The following is a 17,912-nucleotide window of genomic DNA, read 5'->3' as shown; positions in this document are numbered from 1 at the left end:
AAATGATCGTCAAAATGAAGGAGTAGGAAAAAGATATTTCTGGTGATGGTCAAGTCAACCGATGGACCACAATTGCTTAACCTTGGGTAACGCAATGAGATCCATGTGAGTCCGGGCGACGGGGCGCATGGGAGTTAAATTGCCAAAACGATCTTTGGATGTTCTCCGGGGGTGAGGTTGGTTTGGACCAGAAAGGCAGAGTATGATCAATTCGATCCGCAAACGGTCTATTTTAAACATATTTAGATTTGACATAAACCGATTTTGAGCTAAATGGATTAATCCATCTAGATTTGTTCGTTAAATAGTTTGCGTTCATATTAAAATTTTTGATTTATTTAACTTATTTTGATCTGTTTAATAATTAGACCGAATATGACTCGACTTATTTAATATGTTTAATATATTTGAAACTTATTTAACTTACTTCTAACATTTTTAATTCGACCCGCTTAAATAAATTATTGGTTTAATAAATAAATTAGATTCAGATATGAAATTTTGAGAGGTTTGGATTGATAAGTTTTTGATCTGATACGTATCCCATTGAATCCGACTCGATTACCACCTCTAGGCCCTAGCACTGCCGCTTTGGCAGCTGTTAATAACTGGCGTAGCCTTCGTGGACTTGCGTGTCCCTGTCTCACTCTTTCCCTCAAATGAAGCAATCTATCTAATAAACCAAGAGTGGAAGAATGATAAAGAATTAATACCCATCCAGGGCTCGGAGGAGGCGGAGTGAGGGAGCGAGAGATGGTGGTGGTGGCCGGCGTCAACGGGGTTGGAAATGGCGTGGTGGAGCGGGCGCACGCGGCGATGGCGGTGGGGCAGGTGATCGCCGGGGGATACCACGTGATCGCGAAGCTGGCGCTGAACGTGGGGATGAATCAGGTCGTCTTCTGCGTCTTCCGCGACCTCCTCGCCCTCTCCATCCTCGCCCCCGTCGCCTTCTTTCGCGAGCGGTAATGTATACCTCCTCCTCCTCTTCATATTCTGTTTCATTTCATTCCATTCCGTTCCAGTTTTCATCTACATATGGGTTGCATTGTTAGATCTGTCGATCGTGTTGTGAAAAAAAAAACGGAAAAAAAGGGATCAAGAAGATGATGGCCTTATGAAGGAAGGTGCGATCCCTCCACTGTATATTTTTCCGATGAGTTGTCTACGATAATCCTGCCGCTTCCAGTGATAAGAACTAGCTGCTCCTAAATCTGGTTCCAGAATCTAATCTGATCCGGGAGGGTCCTGGTGGAAGTTCCAAAACTTTCTTATCTGTAGCCTGCTCTTGAGTGGCGCAGCGGAGGAGCGGAGGAACAAAGGCTTCAAAGAAGTAGCTTTTTTTCGTTTACCTCCTAAATTCACTGATTATTAGGGTTTGGGTGGATAGTTTTCTTTCTTTCCTCCTTAAGGTTTTTCCTTCTCTCTTTAAGATATGTTGGTGCTTGATTTCAGTTTTCTCCTTGAGTTGGAGAGCAAAATTCGGAAGTCTTTTCCTTTCCAGTCTAGACAAGATGAAATGTGATGTTTGGTTCCATGCAGCTGTGCTTGGATTTCAAATTGGGAAGGGCTGCGAATTCTCAGATGGCTCTTTAAGTTAGAAACATTTTAGGGCTGTTGCATGGTAAGCATTATGGTGAATTTGGAGGGTTTTGACAGAGCAATGTGGAAATGGCTTTAGCTATGCTCCTTTTAGAATGGGATTGCCATGTTCCTTTTCCTTTTTGTCTTTATGAGCCTGCAATTTATTCCTTTGTTGCCTCAAGAAAACATAAGTGCCTTTTGGCATTATACGAAAATTAGAGAGAAATCAAGGAAGTATTATTGGGCTCAAGACCTCCTTTCTGGGGAGAGTGACTTAAATTTGAGCTTTGATAACACATGCAGCTTCTTTTGACCAGTTCCCAAGAGATATTTAGTCGCCTTTGGACGAAGCCGAGATGATCTTGTCCTTACTACCCAATCAACTCTTTAAAATTAAGCAAACAAAATTTTCCCTTAAAACAGGATAAAATGAGTCCAGAATAAGGAAATATTTGTTGTGATACTGGAGCTTGATCCACCAGGACAGCCGTCTTTACAAATTATTATGTTTTAAACCTTGATATGACCCAGGTTGCTTTGCCTGTAATGGCTGTCAGTTTCATCATTTTGAAATGCAACCTTGTTGTCTTAGTTCGGTCCAATGTTCAATATGATGATCTCGAGGTTGCATGTACCTATGTCAGCTATATGAGCTATAATAAATGTCTTGACTTGTGAAAGGTCCCTTTTGTTTTGTATAGTGACAACCTTTTCCTTGTTGTTTTGCTGCCTAGAAAAGATGCAAACTATTGATATATTCAAGCAACCTCAAACTCTTGAAGTTTTGTTAGTTGGAGCTTCATTATTTACTCCTATCGTTATTTTGTTTCAAAAAAATATATTTCTTCAACTTTTTTTGAGGGTACGGAATGAAGGCGGGGTAAGAGGGATTACAATCTTCCAAATGGACAGCCCATTAGTATCCTCTTGCAAGGATCGCCCAACCGATACCGTGTCTGTACTAGTCGGCGACCGGTCTGGTCCGGTATGACGTGCCGGTTTCGAACCGGCATGCCATTTTTTTCGATATTTTTTAGGTTTGATTTATTGGTAATCATTTTTTTATTCAACTTTTTCAATAATTTTAAGTATAATTTGATGCTTCTTGATGCTTTTTTATATTTCTATGATTCCAATCTATGTAAATGATGCCTCTTGATGTTTTAGAGTGATGCAAAATATAAAATACTTAGTGAGATACAAAATATAAAATGAGGCAAGAGAGGGAAAGCATACCTTATGTTGGGTTGGATCCTTCTTGAATTGTCGCGTTTTGGCTCGGGGGCCTGGGGGTTTGAAGAACACTTCAACGGGAGAGTTGAGAAGGTTCTCAGGCCTTCTCAACTCAACACATATATATAAAATATATGTATATGCAAATACATATAAATCTCTACATGGCATGCCTTTACATTTATATTTATGTCTACTTGTTTGTGTGTGTGTATATATATATATTACCTATATAAAATATATAAGATACTTTCCATATTTTCTTTCTGTAAATGGAATGTTGATGCTTATTACGTTGTGAAAAAATCATATTGGTTCCCAAGGAAAAATCAGGTTGTATTTAAAATGTAAAGAATAACTTATACCGAATAAAAAGTTTTCCATTTAAAACGCAAGACCTATGCTCTGGCCTCCAACAAGATGGAAAGTTGAGAAAGCTTGACTATTTTTACGACTTGAGCTAAGGCAACAATGATTTATATTATAGCTTCTATTATATTTTATTTATGAGTTCAGTTAAGTTTACCTATTAGTATATATCTCTAAAGTGTTTCTAAATGTTTACGTTTGACATGTATACCATAAGGTATGCTAGAATGTTGAGTTATTAAAAAGTATAAATACATGTTCTCATAAATGAAATAGTTGAGTTGAAGGATTAACGGACATTGTATTGGGCTCATTTCCTAGGAAACTGTTTGGGCTATCAGTTACATTGATCACCTAGCTGGCCTCGGCAACTACATGGGTTGTAGGCTAGGTCCATCACCTAACTTTACTAGGCTATTCCACAACTATGCCCCACAGTCCATAATTCTCATTATAAAGCTTCATTTAGAGGGTTCACATTTACCTAATGTTTATTGGCAAGCTTGAGAGCAAAGTAAATCATTCTAAGACAGGCATTAGATTTTGATTGAAGACATCTTGATTTTTGGTCTTCTAAGGTGACCAAAGCATATAATCCAGATGTGCGTGCATCACAATCATTGCCTTACTGTTGGGATTATATTGCAGGAAACTTCTAGCTTGGCCAATTGAAACATGATAGTTTTCTTCTCATGTGGAAGATGTTGTCAGACAAATCTAGCCCTCAGGCAATCACATATGTGGTTTGAATCCTTTGTTGGTGCAGCAGATCTCCTAGACTGAACTGAATCCAGCACCCAATAGCTTGAGCTTGCCATATTTGGGATTGCCTTAGAGAAATTTCTGTATAAATAAGATCTCTATAATGAACCTAAATGTGCAAAGCCAAATTAATGTCAGAGCAAGGCTAGTGGCTGTTTGATAGATATCTCCAACATACTTTATTCTCCCATCGAGAACTGACACAAGGTATGGAGGTGTTTTGACAAGCAAAGACTTCTAGGAAACAATTGTCAAGCATTTGGTGATTCAAATTTCGGTTTGCTAGAAATGAGCTACTAACTTTGGTGTTCTCCGCATCGAAGGCAAAAGATCATTGAACTTTCTCTATGGTTGAAAATAAAAATTTTGAAGATGCATCTCTCATTTCATTGGTTAGAGTGGAACTCAGATACTGTTCCAATAGCAAGCCAATAATCAGTATGGCCAGTTTTCAACCATATGGGCGTGTCCTTGCTGCTCTTTTACAAGTTCTGTGCATAGTGGTTCTTCTCACTTTTTTTTTTTTTTGGATCCATTGTGCCCTTGGTTCTGTATCGTCATAATAGTTGATAGGTAGAGTCATTTCTAGACTAAAAATGTGAAGGGAGCAACAAAGTGGACAGGCCCAAATCTTCTTCTTTCTCTAATTCAAAGACCAACCCATTCATTCATCCATATGCTAGAAGGTCCATGTTAAGTGGGATAATTTTTGCGCAATCCTGTTGAGAGGCATTGCCTCCAATATGGATCTAATGCAATTGACTGGAATTTTCTATTATGTACAACCCATTAAGATGGACCTTGAAATCTCTTTCCTTTGATACAACACGCTCCCCATGCCAACAAGATGTCTACGGGAGGAGGGTAAAATTGTATTATGAACTAACTAGCCTGGTCCAGATGTGGTGGTGGTCTACATTGAGCAATACTTTTTCAGCTACTTTGCTGCAGAGATTGCCTCCCAAGACTCATATAAAGGTCTGCTCATTCGAGAGTGCCCTAGTAAGGAGCTATGCATATTTATCTCTAGCCATTAGATCAAAACTCTAGGGACCCAACCATGGGTAAATGATGTGAGCATTCTTTAGGTCCATGCCCATGCCATAGAGCTGTGATTGTGGTGATTTGGAGGTTGAGCTGTCAAGAAAGGTTCGACATTTTGAATTCATTTTGGTCTTTAAATCATTTGATAATCTTTTATGAAATATTTTTCTTTTAAAGAGGGATTAACTGTTTGGCACTGTTCATGTTACAGTACCTGAATAATGACCAGTGCCCCAAGCTTTTCTTTTTGTTTCCATTAGCAGTTTTAGATGGATCCAATAAGTGTCTGGTGGATGTAGATAAAGATCAAATCCTAGTTTCTGGGGATCATGATTGGAGTCAATCAGTTAAATAAGTGCTTTTGGTTGCCGATTCATCTAGGAGAATTACTTTCCAATTTGAAGAGTCTTAGTATACTTGTACAAGAAGTCCTGAAGAGTCTATAAACAAAATCATACATGATTTATTTGGTAAGAAAGGTAGGATTTCTTTGGTGCAGGTTTATCCCTTCTTGTATTTTGGGTAAATTATGCTTTTAGTCAGAGTTTAGGTTGGGTTTTTAATAAGTTCCTAAACTTCAAAAAGCTTGAATTTGGTCTCTATGATTTCTCCACTGATTTAATGCCATCGTTACCTATTTTTTTTTGTCCTCTGCTCACAATCCTTTTCTCCTCTATTCTATTCTCTTCACAATCTTGTTCTCTGTGCTTGCTGATTTGGTGCATTAGATCTTGTGCACCTCACGTTAAGGCTTCTAGTACCCCCTACAGACTCTATTTTGAAGGGCGTGTTTAATTCAACTTTTGTTTCCCTTATTCCTTAATCAAGTAATATTATGCTATTTTTGAAACAAGACCAACAGTATGAAGAAACCAAATCTTGGTAGCGAGAAACTTCCATTTACGGTGGTTTACCCACATCAATCTCTAAATCCCACACCTTCTTCTTAAGAGCTTTCCCTTTTTTCCCCAAGTGACCTGTTTCCAAGTACCTGCACTCATATCTGTTTTCATAACTGTGCCTGATTTTAGTAACTAAGCACCAAACCCTCATTCCACTAATATTGAGGTGCACCAACACAAATGCAGGTAACCTCCAATTAGTCTTGCATCGGTAATAGGCGGATTGTGGCAGCAGCAGTGCCAAACTTGTTTAAGGATAGCTGTCTGGAAATGGAGAGGGCCTTCCATTTCCAAGATTCCATTCTTGATTTAATTCTTCATGAAATAAGAATCTAAGTTCTGTGGCCTTATTCCATGAATTGGCACCCCCAAGTAGTGAGAATTAGCCTTCCTCAACCCCAGTAGCCTGACTATGTTCCTAATGCTCTAATAATCAAGGTTTGAGTTGCACATCACAATGAAATTAAGGAGATTAATTTTCTGCCTTTGCCATGCACAGTAATTTCTCACAACCTTTCTCAAGACTCATCATTTGCTAATTGTGGCTTTAGAGAGTAGCAGACACTTGTTGGTGAACAACAAGTGCGAGATCGCAGGAACTTTGTTCTTCAGTTACTTGTGCAGATTACTAGTTGCAAGCTTGCCATCCAAGGCCTTGGATAGCATTCCCCCGCAAACTACAGAAAATAAAAATAGAGGGGATAGCCATGTTAATATCCTGAGTGCACCATGAGATCCATCTCATTCAATGATTTTTTGGGAACTTGAAATGACAAAGGACGTCCTCCACATAAGACCAACTTATCTTGTTGTATGCGCGCTCCCTAGTCAGTTATTGACTGTTAATCTGATTGAGAGTTAAGCAGATTGCAGGAAGTGGGCATCTTCCTAAAAAGAAAAGGCTTAATTGCAACCTATAGTGATCTTTTGTTATGTTTACTTACAATTTTAAGTTTGGTCTTCTATGTAGCCACCCTTCAAGACTAAGTTTCAAGGTTAAGGTTGCTCTATATAAGGTCCTGTATGAAAATATCAATGAAGTTTGGTTTTTTAGGTTTCAAATAATAGTTTATAATGCTTAACACAAGAATGATGAAAATCTATTGTAATTATTCCCGGTGTCTGCTTAGTGTTGGTAGTATTTTTAAATCAAGCCTTTTTTCTTTCAAATTGACCTGTTCGTTCACAATATATTAATTGCTACTGAATTATACCTTGATTTTATTGGATGGCAGAAAGGTCCGCCTTCCCCTGACTCGTAGCCTTCTTGCATCATTTTTCATTCTTGGGTTAACTGGGTAAGCATTAGCTGATCCTAACTTGGGTGCTCTATTCTTGTGTCATTATTTTTTCGTTACATATATCTTCTGTTTCAGATTAATTTTTTTCAAACTATGATACCTTTTTCTAGGATTTTCGGCAATCAGCTTTTATTTCTTATTGGTCTTAGCTACACAAATCCAACTTATGCTGCTGCTATTCAGCCTTCAATACCAGTCTTTACATTCATCTTGGCTGTGGTAATGGGGTGAGTTACTTTGTTAAATTATTTAGAATGCTGTAGCTTCTATTCTACTTGCTTCTTTTCTTTTATAAATATGTTCTGAAAAATGTACTGAATGCAGCACTGAGACAATAAATTTGCTCACATATGAGGGTCGGGCAAAGGTCGGCGGTACACTGATCTGCGTTCTAGGTGCAGTTTTAATGGTACTGTATAGAGGTCCTGCTATATTTGGAAATAATGCCTTCGAGCTAGCAGCTCAAAGTGAGATAAGTGCAAAGCCCCAGCCTGAGCCAGTTGGATGGTTAGCATCTGGATTGCTTGAGTTTGGACTTGAAAAGTGGCATATTGGTGTTCTATGCTTATTAGGAAATTGTTTATGCATGGCTACTTATCTTGCTTTACAGGTATTGAAATGGGAAAATTATTATCTGTTTTTTGCTTATACAATTTGAGACTGTTTCCAGGTGCATACAATTTGAAACGAAATTGCATTATGTGTGAAATAAAGCTGAAAGAACTGAATAAAGGGGGGTCTCAAAATTTTTCAAACAATGTTTGTTGTATAGTATACAAATGACCCAGAGTGATGCTACAAACAATTTGTCCAGCTGGAAAATGTAAAAGGGAGAAATTTTCTGGAAATTATTTAGAAGGCTGAGAAAAACGAAAATTGAAAAATAAAGCAAAAGAAACAAAGGCAAAAGCAAGGAAGAATAAAATAAAGATGCAGGACTCTGTGACAAACCCTATGTGCTATTGGGGCTTGGATATGAGTGTCATGTACTGGTGCCCATCTAAATAATTCCATCAAACTCTAAGAAGTTGCTTCTTGTGGATTCATACCCACCAACAATGTGTTCAGTTGAGATGGCTGCTTTGGAACAAACCGAAGGTTCACGGTAGCATAGGATAAAGTGAGAACTAGGATGACAACTTTGTGAAAGGTCTTGCTTTGTCTCTAATGTGCAGTATGATGTAAGTGGTATATGAATTACCTTAAAATATGATCACATGCATAACCATCATCGCTTATGTTTTAAAATTCAAACATCTTTTTCACCCAATTATTCATAAATGTTTTGTTCACATGGATATCATTATTTCACCTGGATTTCATTATTTCACCAATTTAACTAGTCTAAGTCACCTGAAACTGCCTTGCTAGCATCTGCTGATTGACATAATTTAGAGTCCCAGACATTATCAAAATGTTCCCAGCCCTAGCGTCAAAACCAGAGCTCCGTGGTTCAAAAGGGTATCAAATCAACTTTGATATTGAGAGATAGAACTCAATTAATCATCTAATATTAACAATAAAAATTAGTATATCTTTCTATTGCATGGCATATATTATTGTTGCTGGTGCTGCTATGAATCTTTGAAGGCTAAATTTTATGTTTTGAATTTTAATCAATTTTTGCTTGATATTTGGTGTTATGACATTGCTTATAGTATTTGCCTTTTGGGAGCATGGCTTGCATGATCTTTGATTGATGCCTGATACCACTTAAACTTGCCCTTTTCTTATTGTTATCTAATCGTTTCCCCATTCTTCTACCAGAGTAAATTTGTTCTTCATTCTTACTGCACTGCACATGCTAATTAGGTAAAGTGTTATTATAAATCTCATTGTGCCTGTATTGAAGTTCTTCCTATCATCAACTTTTTTGGTCAATCTGCTCAGCATCTGATTTTTGGGAGGGGCACATGGATCTCTATTTGGGTGATAATTTAAGAAGCTTAGTTAGGATAGAGAAGGGAACTAGTCAACATTAAGAACTCATGAAATTGATTTATACAAAATTCTAGGAGGGTATGGGTCAAGTTAAACAAATTTTTTTCATGTATCAAATAAAATAAGAGTAAAGGATTGTGATAATGGTAGAATATGCCAAATTAGATTAATGAGCTGAAGGGCAGCTTTATTTGGAGGCGATTGATAAGAAGTGTTGAAGTATTTCGTACAAGTAGAAGATAAGTATGTTGCCTTGGAAGATTAGGGCTTACAACCTAGCAATGTAAAAGCAAAGTATATACGATCCAATTTTAGCATAAGCGGGTGCAAGGTGGATTCAACAAATGCGGATAAAGAGAAGTGAAAAATTTAGATCAAGGAAGTGGTACACTATCCCAATTTGAAGTTTGTTGATGCTAAGGGCCAAGGATTTAGGTATTTCACGTGCTCATGCTAGCTATGGGTTGGCACGGCATGTGCTGTATGTTGTACAATGATAACACTTGGCATAGTCCGGCATACCATGGACATAGTTTGGCTCTCATGGGCACTAACAATTTTGTTTGTTTCTTTTTTAAATAGGGTAATTTATTCTTTTTAATATTATTAAAATTTGTTTTATGCATTAAAGCAATAGTTTAATTTTCTAGATAATTTCATACAATTAGGGTTATAAATGGGTCGGATAAAATCCAACCGCATCAGATCGGATTTGGATAGAAATTCCGTTATCTAATCAGATCCGGACCTGAATTCGGATATCTATTTATAAATCTTGCAGATTTAGATCCCAATTCAAATTTAAAGATTTTTCGAATCTTGATCTGGATATCTAGTTAAAAATTTTATAAAATAAAGTATATAGTCAAGATTTGAACAATTGATTTATGGTTTGAATGACAAGCCCTCATCCACTAGGCTATAGCATATATTCCTATTTTATATAAATAGTTTATTTTACTTATTCAAATATATTTAGGTCATTAAATAATCATTTGCTGTATATTGTGATATTTCATATTTTAATCATTATTTCTATAAAAAATAAATTCTTTTCCTATTGATAGAAAATGAAAAATGAATATACTTTTTTTAAAATATGTATATACCGGTATTTGGTCTATATCCAATCCATTTTCAGCCTTTCATACAATTCAGAATGAATGCATGCCAAGTTTATGTGCTGAATACTAGGCATTCGCCATTTAACCAAATATGACATTGTAACAATGGATTCACATTCTTTAATGATAATCCTTGATAAACATATATATTTGTCATTCACAAAATTTTGGACTGAACAAATTTGGAGATTAGGAAACATGGATGCTAATTTTAAGTGCCCTATATTTCAAAATTCAAGAAAGGCCTCAAATATTTCTCAGATACTGTTGAGATACTTCCAAATGCCTTTTAGGTATGAGGAAGATGGCTTTATTTTCATTTATTTGTTGATGAATGTTGACTTTTTAATGATGAATGGTTAGTTATGGAGTTTGTGGTGTTGATATTATTGTATGGACTATGGATTATGGACTAAATGATGACTAAATGGAGTTCGTGATTGTTAATACTATTGTATAAAATATGGAATGTATTATTTTTGATAACCCACGATGCTTTAAAGATGTTGTTATATCACACTTTATGTTAAATATTTGATAAGATATTTAGCAATTTTAAAATCAAGATGGATCATCTAAATTATATATATAGATATAGTTGGACTACGCACTTTATATTAAATCTTCGACAAAAGATTTAGCAGTTTTGAAATCAATGATGGATCATCCAAGTTGAAGATCCATACAATTGAAGTTAATCTACGCCACAAAAATGTATAGAAACCAAACTCCACCTGTTCTGGTACAAAAATGAACGGTATCAGAAGCACTAATATGCTAAAATACATGATAGGTTACATAAATTGAAAATCCACTTTGCCGATCATGATTTATACATCTTAAAACATAGTTTTAAATTCAGTAGGTTTTGATTACGTGATCAGAGTAAAATATAGTATCATTCTATTTTAAGTTTCTAACTGTAAACTCTTGCATCCACTTGATGCTTAGATTAGAGACCACCAAAAGAGGTGAATTTTGGTTTCTAAGCTTTTTTTATAGTGTAGATCAATTTCAGCGGTTTGGATTTTCAATTTGGATGGTGCATCATTAGTTTTAAATTGTTAGATCTTCGAAAAAAGATTTATGTAAAGTATGTAGTCCAACTCTCTGTGTCTATTTATTGATTTGTTTATTGTCGTATCGTATCCTTCTTTTTCAAGATGTGTTGTATTGGTGTATCTGTATCATGTCATATCTGAACTTGGTGTCCATATCCATGCTTCATATTTTTTGGTAGTTTCCATGCTTCATTGTTTGGAGACTAAGATTTAGAAAACATAAGACATCCTTGCATGCTGAAGTGTGGTGTGTTGACTAGCATCATTTTCTATAAAATTTTGGAGATCAACATATAATTCTTTTACCAAATGTTATGATCTTGGCAAAGATTGGCTGTAATAAAATTCATGAGCTTTTAATATTCGAGAAATTCCCTAGCAATAAAAAGTTGCCATTTAAACCCAACCTAGAAAATCTGAAATTTATTCTTGAGTTGGAAAATTGACCTGATTTTATGGAACTTGGATTTTATACTTTTTTTGTGGAAATCAAATGGGCTATAGATCCTCATTTGCATGTATTTTTTGAAGTAAATGTAAATACTTAGATGGTATTCACGTAAATAAGGTTGGCTTTCGTTTCTCTGCCTGTCGAGTCGTAGATTGTCCATTGCACTTTATCTTTAAGGCAATGAAATAACTAAAAGTGATGCAAGTGCTTTTGACCTTTTTGGCATGCAAGATCATATTGAATTGGCAAGGTTCGATGTGGGCTGGAACCTAGTAATATCAAGCAGTCCTCTTGGTACTAGGTATCAACTCGTTGCCTGGTGCTAGCACTAAGAGCAGTAGAAGTTACACCAATTAAAGACAATTTCATGAAGAATTGATGAAGATGGCATTGCATATTGAAAATAGAGGAGGCTTCATAAAGAGAGGTACCCTAAGATCACATGGACTAAATTTGTAAGAAAGGAGGAAGAACTTGCAATAGCAACAGAGGTCCTAAGTAGGAAAAAGTTGGCAAGTGAGAATCCACAAAACTGACCCTGAATATTTTGGCGAAGCCGTAAACATGTAAGCTTTGTAGTTTATAGTAGTATATATCAGCCACTGTGCCAGTAGGAGTTGTTAAAGTTGCATTTTCTATATTGCTTGCTACGAAACCTACATCTCTCTTTTGACAGTTTTTCAAATTAATAAGTATCTACTAGTTGCTTCATTGAGGTGTCAAAATTACTTGTATGTGAAATAGTTTATAAATTATAATACTTAATTGAGCAGCTCTAACCAGTGATAAGTTGCATACAAGCTCAACTGTCTCCTTGAATTTTTGCTGATGGCTTGGATATAATAGCCTCTATGCATGGACGGGTGTGTCTAGTAGGCAGCTTCTAGGTTTCTAATATGGGTATGTCTTATATGGAAAGATTCATGTTCCAAAGTTAAGGCATGCTGATTCATCTGGTGTACTTTACAATTTCAGGCTCCAGTCTTGGCAAAGTATCCCTCCAGCTTGTCTTTGACAGCATACTCATACTTTTTTGGGGCTATTTTGATGGTTTGCTCAGGATTCTTTGCAACTAATAATTATGAAGATTGGACTTTGACACATTCTGAGATTTTTGCAGTTTTATATGCAGTAAGTTTCTAATCAGTTATTTATGTTTTAACATCTATATTTTGTGGTTAAAAACCTCATGCTACTTTGGATTACCTTGTTATATAACGGTTTGTAGTACCATGCTTGATTCTGAATAAAGTTATATTGAAATGAATCACTTTTTTATATAAAAAAAAACTTAATCAAACTGACCTATGCCTAATCTGAGATTACTCGGTGCATAAACTTTTATTTGTTATTTGACCATGTTTCATAGTTCGGAACTGTGGAAAAAGGTAGCTAGTGCCGGTGCACTATCTTATTTATGAAAAATGTAAAAAATAGTGCAGGATCAGTAGGAAAAAATTGAAACCATGACCTTCTGTAGAGACAGTGAACAGTGTAGCTTCTAATCCTTTGTTGTATTTTGGTCGTATACAAGTAACCTTGATTTCTTGGATAATCTTAGTAAGGATTTCATAAAAGATTAAGCAAGATACTGACTCACTCACATCCATTACTAAGTCATCCTCTCTACATCATTAGGATGTGCAATGCTTCCGGCAAATCCACTTGTAAAAAAACTCATAAATAAGAGGCTCCTTCGCAAATTTGGAACTAGGTTTGTTCCTCTTAAATTGTATGCAATTTCATATACCTAGTAATCCTTATATTAGAATAGGAGGTACAATTAGCCAACAATAGTTTTTTTTTAACCACTACATTTCTATTCTATGGAGCAATTTTGGATATTTCAGATGCATCCATTTCCTTCCCATAACCTAAAACCATAGGTATCACATATTGTCTCTTCTGACTATTTGTAAACTGGACCACCATGGCTTTGCTAGCACAGAGGTGTAAATTATGAATTAAATTGTTTGTTTTCGTGGAACAAAAGTCACAAAGCCTAAACCCTATTAGAAGAGGTCAGGAGCATGACTATCAAGGAAATGTGACCAGCTGTCAATTGGAAGGCAAACTCTTCCATGCGATGTGTTGGCATTTTGTGGCTCATGTCAATTTTTTAGATACAATGAATGTAGCATAAGCAAATAAATGTATGAAGAAAGTTTCAAAACTGTTCAATACAGTGAAGGCAAACAATAAGCAAAACAACTAAATCTTTCCTACATTATTCTATTCTACTCCTTTATAACATGTTTTTCTGCATTATACTACCAACATAACCACGTCAGGTATGCCCCAACACCATGAGTACCTGGGGTTGGTCGCAAGGTCTTTTCTGCCATTATTTCATTATTTTAGTCCACCACTAAATTAAACCTCATTTGGTTCTAGCTCACCACCTCCTTCCAATTAATCTTTTAAGCTAATCCCTCCTCCCCTTTCTACCTCGCATCCCCCTGTTTGGAAGGGAAGAGGAGGGGAGAGCTGATGGGGTCTTTCAGCCCATCTCAGTCTGCAGCCAATTACCTTATTTTCAAACTATTATGTTTCCTCAGAAGTATCTGTTTTAAAACTTTATCCTTCTTTAAGACACATCCACCTTGGCATTCTCTCTTCTAATTTCATCTTGTGAGTGTTACGGTTGCACCAAGTATAGCACACTTGAGATTTGTATGTTCAAAATTTTATATCACAGCCTGCTAGCCTAAGAAATCTATTGGATGACAATGTTGTGCATACAGCGTGTTGAATATGCATTAAATCCACCTCATTTCTTGGCCATTGAATTTAAATTGGAAACTCTATTGCTAATATGATTCTCTTCTATGACACTTGTGATTAGATACTTGGGATGCATAATGCAAATCAGTTGAGGAGAGTGCTAGTTAAACCTTACAGATTTCTAATGTTCAAGCTCTTGAAAATACAGATTGTAAACTTATTTTTTATGGGCAGTTAAATTAAGAATTTGAGTCACTGTCCAGAAAAGCTTAAATATTACTTTTTTCAGGGTGTCGTGGCATCTGCTCTTAACTATGGGCTATTGACATGGTCCAATAAGATTCTAGGTCCTGCACTCGTGGCTTTGTATAACCCGCTTCAACCTGTAGTGTCTGCTTTATTATCAAGAATTTTCCTTGGGAGCCCGATCTATCTTGGAAGGTTTGTAAATTTGTACTTCCCAATGTTATAATTCTTCTTAGTGCATGTTTGCGATTGTTACACACACGCATATACATACAAAAGTATATACATACATATATTTATGTATATTTGTATATGCATGCATGCATGTACGTATCTATGTATGTATTTGCAACTCCTGTTAATTAGCTTCAGAATTATATGTCGAGCAGTTTGTTGCAAGCGTTGCTTTTATAAAATTTTATAAACATTTATCATTTTGAATTTTTTTCTTTTAAAAGAAAATCTTTCTAATGTTTTCTAGCAGTCAGTGCCTAATTGGTTTCATGGCAATTTTTGTTTTCGTTTGTTTTCGTTTTTTTTGTTTTTAGTATGTTTTGCTTTTCCTGCAAAGAATGCCGTGAAGGCAAAATGTCTAGTAATTATGGTCATGCAACTTTGGTTATTGTCTGTTTATTATGTTTGCTAATTCGGATGCTTCCTTTTAATATGGTCATATCTACCATTGCAGAAGCTGACTCATCAAGCATGCATATTGAAAAAAGTATCTAGGATTTTTTTACTGTTGTCTGTTTGATTCTGTTACTGGATAAGATTTGTTGTCCTTGCATATGGTTGTCTTTTTCATTCCGTCACTGAGATTTCTTTGTACTGGCAGCATTATTGGGGGAATTTTGATCATCTCTGGTTTATACCTGGTCACTTGGGCCCGCCATAAAGAGAGACAGACATCCACTGGGATGTCGTATGGAAAATGCTCTTCTGAACCGCATCATGATGACCCACTGCTCATCAAGAGAGGAAACCTCTTTTCTGGCTCCTTGTCTTGGACTGAGCCACATGAGTCATGATATTTTCGCTCTCTCTACCCGATGCCACGATCCTCCTAATTAGAATACTGAGACAGAATATATACTGGCAAGAGCGACCTTCACCAGGGGAAGATTCTTGCTTTACTTAAAGAGAAATAGCTAGTACTCTTTTTCCCCCGAGCCATTGGCATTTGTGCCACTTCGTTATCTTCTTTCTCCACCGTCGAACTTTGTTTTGTTATTTTCTTCACAAGAAACTTCATAAATTAGTTGCCCAGCAAAAGTGAAGCTGCATCTTATAGTTAACTCTTGAGCTACCATTAAGCAATGGCATCCAACAAAGCAGAGAAACCCCAAGCTCCCCCACCATCCCAGTTTCCAAAGTTTCAGCAAGTTAAGGCTGGGGGAGCAAAGTCAGCTACGAGGAAGGTGGCGCAGAAGCCACAAGAACCAAAGAAGGTCCTTTTCTAACATGTCTTTGTGTTCATGTGGTTATCCTCGATTTTTTCTGATAGGAGGGATTGTATATGCCTGCTGAGAATGGTGTTGCAGGTCACAGGTGCCAAGCCAGCTCCGCCAGCAAAGTGAGAGGCTCTAATGGTTTGTCTGCCTAGTATTCTGGTGCCGTTGCTATCTTCATGTGTAGCAGAATGACTGTATTAATGAAATAAGCAGATGTTTACACTGTAATAGTTAATATGTTATGATATGATGGTTAAGCTTTAAACTGTTACTAATTTTTCGGGAGTAAGACCAGATGGACTTAAATTTCTCATTTGCATTGATTTATAAATTAATGTGGCATCCCAACATATCCCTTTGGTGGTGGGGACTGTACCCTACTCTGCTGATTAGGTGGTTGCATGGGGTGTGATGGTTCCAAAGAAAATCGACAGGTCTCAACATTTTGTTCTTGAGACAAAAGTCGTATTTTTTGATATTAGATGATTGTATATTACTGCATGTAAAGCATCAGTTGATACCAGAGATTTTGCCCGTAAAGTAAATCATGGCACCAATGATCCGTCCAATTGGGACTTGGATCTACCAAATGTTAAAACCTAAATTGCCGTTTTGCATCCATCTCAACAAATAGGTCAGCTTTGGAGTGTAAAGGGCTGGATTTTATTTTGTTCTTGGAAAGTCCTGTCTCCAGAGCAGAACTCACAAGGTTTCAAACGAGAAGATAGTGTGATTGGGAAATCTGCTGTTGCTGGAAATTGGACCCGGGGGCTACCGCGAAGCCGGGGAAGGAGGAGCTTCGCTGCAGGGACGGTGGTCGGCGGCGCGCCGACTGGTGACGTCCTCTTGGAGGGGTGTAAGTCCTGCAAAAAGCCGGTGGCCGGGCTCTCCGGCGCCGGCCCTCCGATGCTTAAGTCAGAGGGGGGTAGATATGTGTAGAGAGCAAGGAAGAGAGTATATGGAGAAGACAGCAGGAATATTTGGATAAGATGAAGAAGATGAAGAGGGTGATATCCTCCATTGTGTCTGTGCTGTTTGCTTCTTTTCACCCGGTCCAGGAGGGTTCTGTCTGGGGGCCCCCCTCCTTTTCCCCTCAGGTTTCCTTTTATAGAAGGATTTTTGTTACCTGGGAGGTGATAGGAGGTTTGTCCTCTTTTGTAATAATTGGGCACGATTTGGCCCATTAATGGCGTAGTGGAGAACGGGACCGAATCGGACCGGAATCAGGGAGTTGTCACGGTCGATCGGACCTGTTGGAGTGGTTGAACCGTCGGCTGTGGTGGGCCTGGGATCCGTGGATGGTAAGTGCATTTATTACCGAATGAACCGGCGGTCAGGGAGAGCCATACGCTCTGATGGTTCAGTGATTCGGAGATCGTCTTGGGCCGTGCTCATTAAATGACTGGGTGCATCGGAGACTTGAGGGAGTCTCATGCATTAATGGCAGGTCGTGCCGAATACCTGCAGAGATCTTATGCCTTGATGGCTTGGAGATAGTGGCAGGCTATAGTAGAGTCGCGTGTATAGCCGCCGGACCTTTCGAGAAAGCTTGGCGGGGAGGAGTATTAGTTAAGGCATCGGCTCGGCAAGGGTGCCGAGCCGAGCTGGTCGCCCAGAGGGGCGCCCTGTGGCGGGGTTGCTTCGAGTACTCCTGGTCGGCGCCCTTTGGGCGAGCACCTTCTAGCCGAGCGCCTCTATTTGGCGCTCTCTCTAGTCAGCGCT

The 17,912-nt window shown here is 37.5% G+C and overlaps 1 protein-coding gene across 2 annotated transcripts; it reads left to right on the top strand.

Annotated features, from left to right (window-relative positions):
- The first annotated feature begins 599 nt into the window (after positions 1-599).
- LOC103712995 (WAT1-related protein At4g19185) lies at positions 600-16,455 on the top strand. Of its 2 annotated transcripts, none has more exons than XM_008799734.4 (8): positions 600-962; positions 7,127-7,189; positions 7,303-7,419; positions 7,517-7,802; positions 12,745-12,900; positions 14,783-14,934; positions 15,575-16,187; positions 16,281-16,455. In XM_008799734.4, the coding sequence occupies exons 1-7, from the start codon at positions 754-756 to the stop codon at positions 15,765-15,767; spliced, it is 1,176 nt and encodes a 391-aa protein (XP_008797956.2). In that variant the 5' UTR covers positions 600-753; the 3' UTR covers positions 15,768-16,187; positions 16,281-16,455. The 2 variants fall into 2 exon arrangements, with proteins under 2 accessions (XP_008797956.2, XP_026662701.2); XM_026806900.2 differs by having other exon boundaries at positions 635-967.
- The last annotated feature ends 1,457 nt before the right edge of the window (positions 16,456-17,912 follow it).

Source organism: Phoenix dactylifera, chromosome 5, assembly GCF_009389715.1.
Source record: "Phoenix dactylifera cultivar Barhee BC4 chromosome 5, palm_55x_up_171113_PBpolish2nd_filt_p, whole genome shotgun sequence".
In the NCBI taxonomy this organism is placed as follows: Eukaryota; Viridiplantae; Streptophyta; class Magnoliopsida; order Arecales; family Arecaceae; genus Phoenix; species Phoenix dactylifera.
This window is presented reverse-complemented; position numbering and strand designations above follow the sequence as displayed.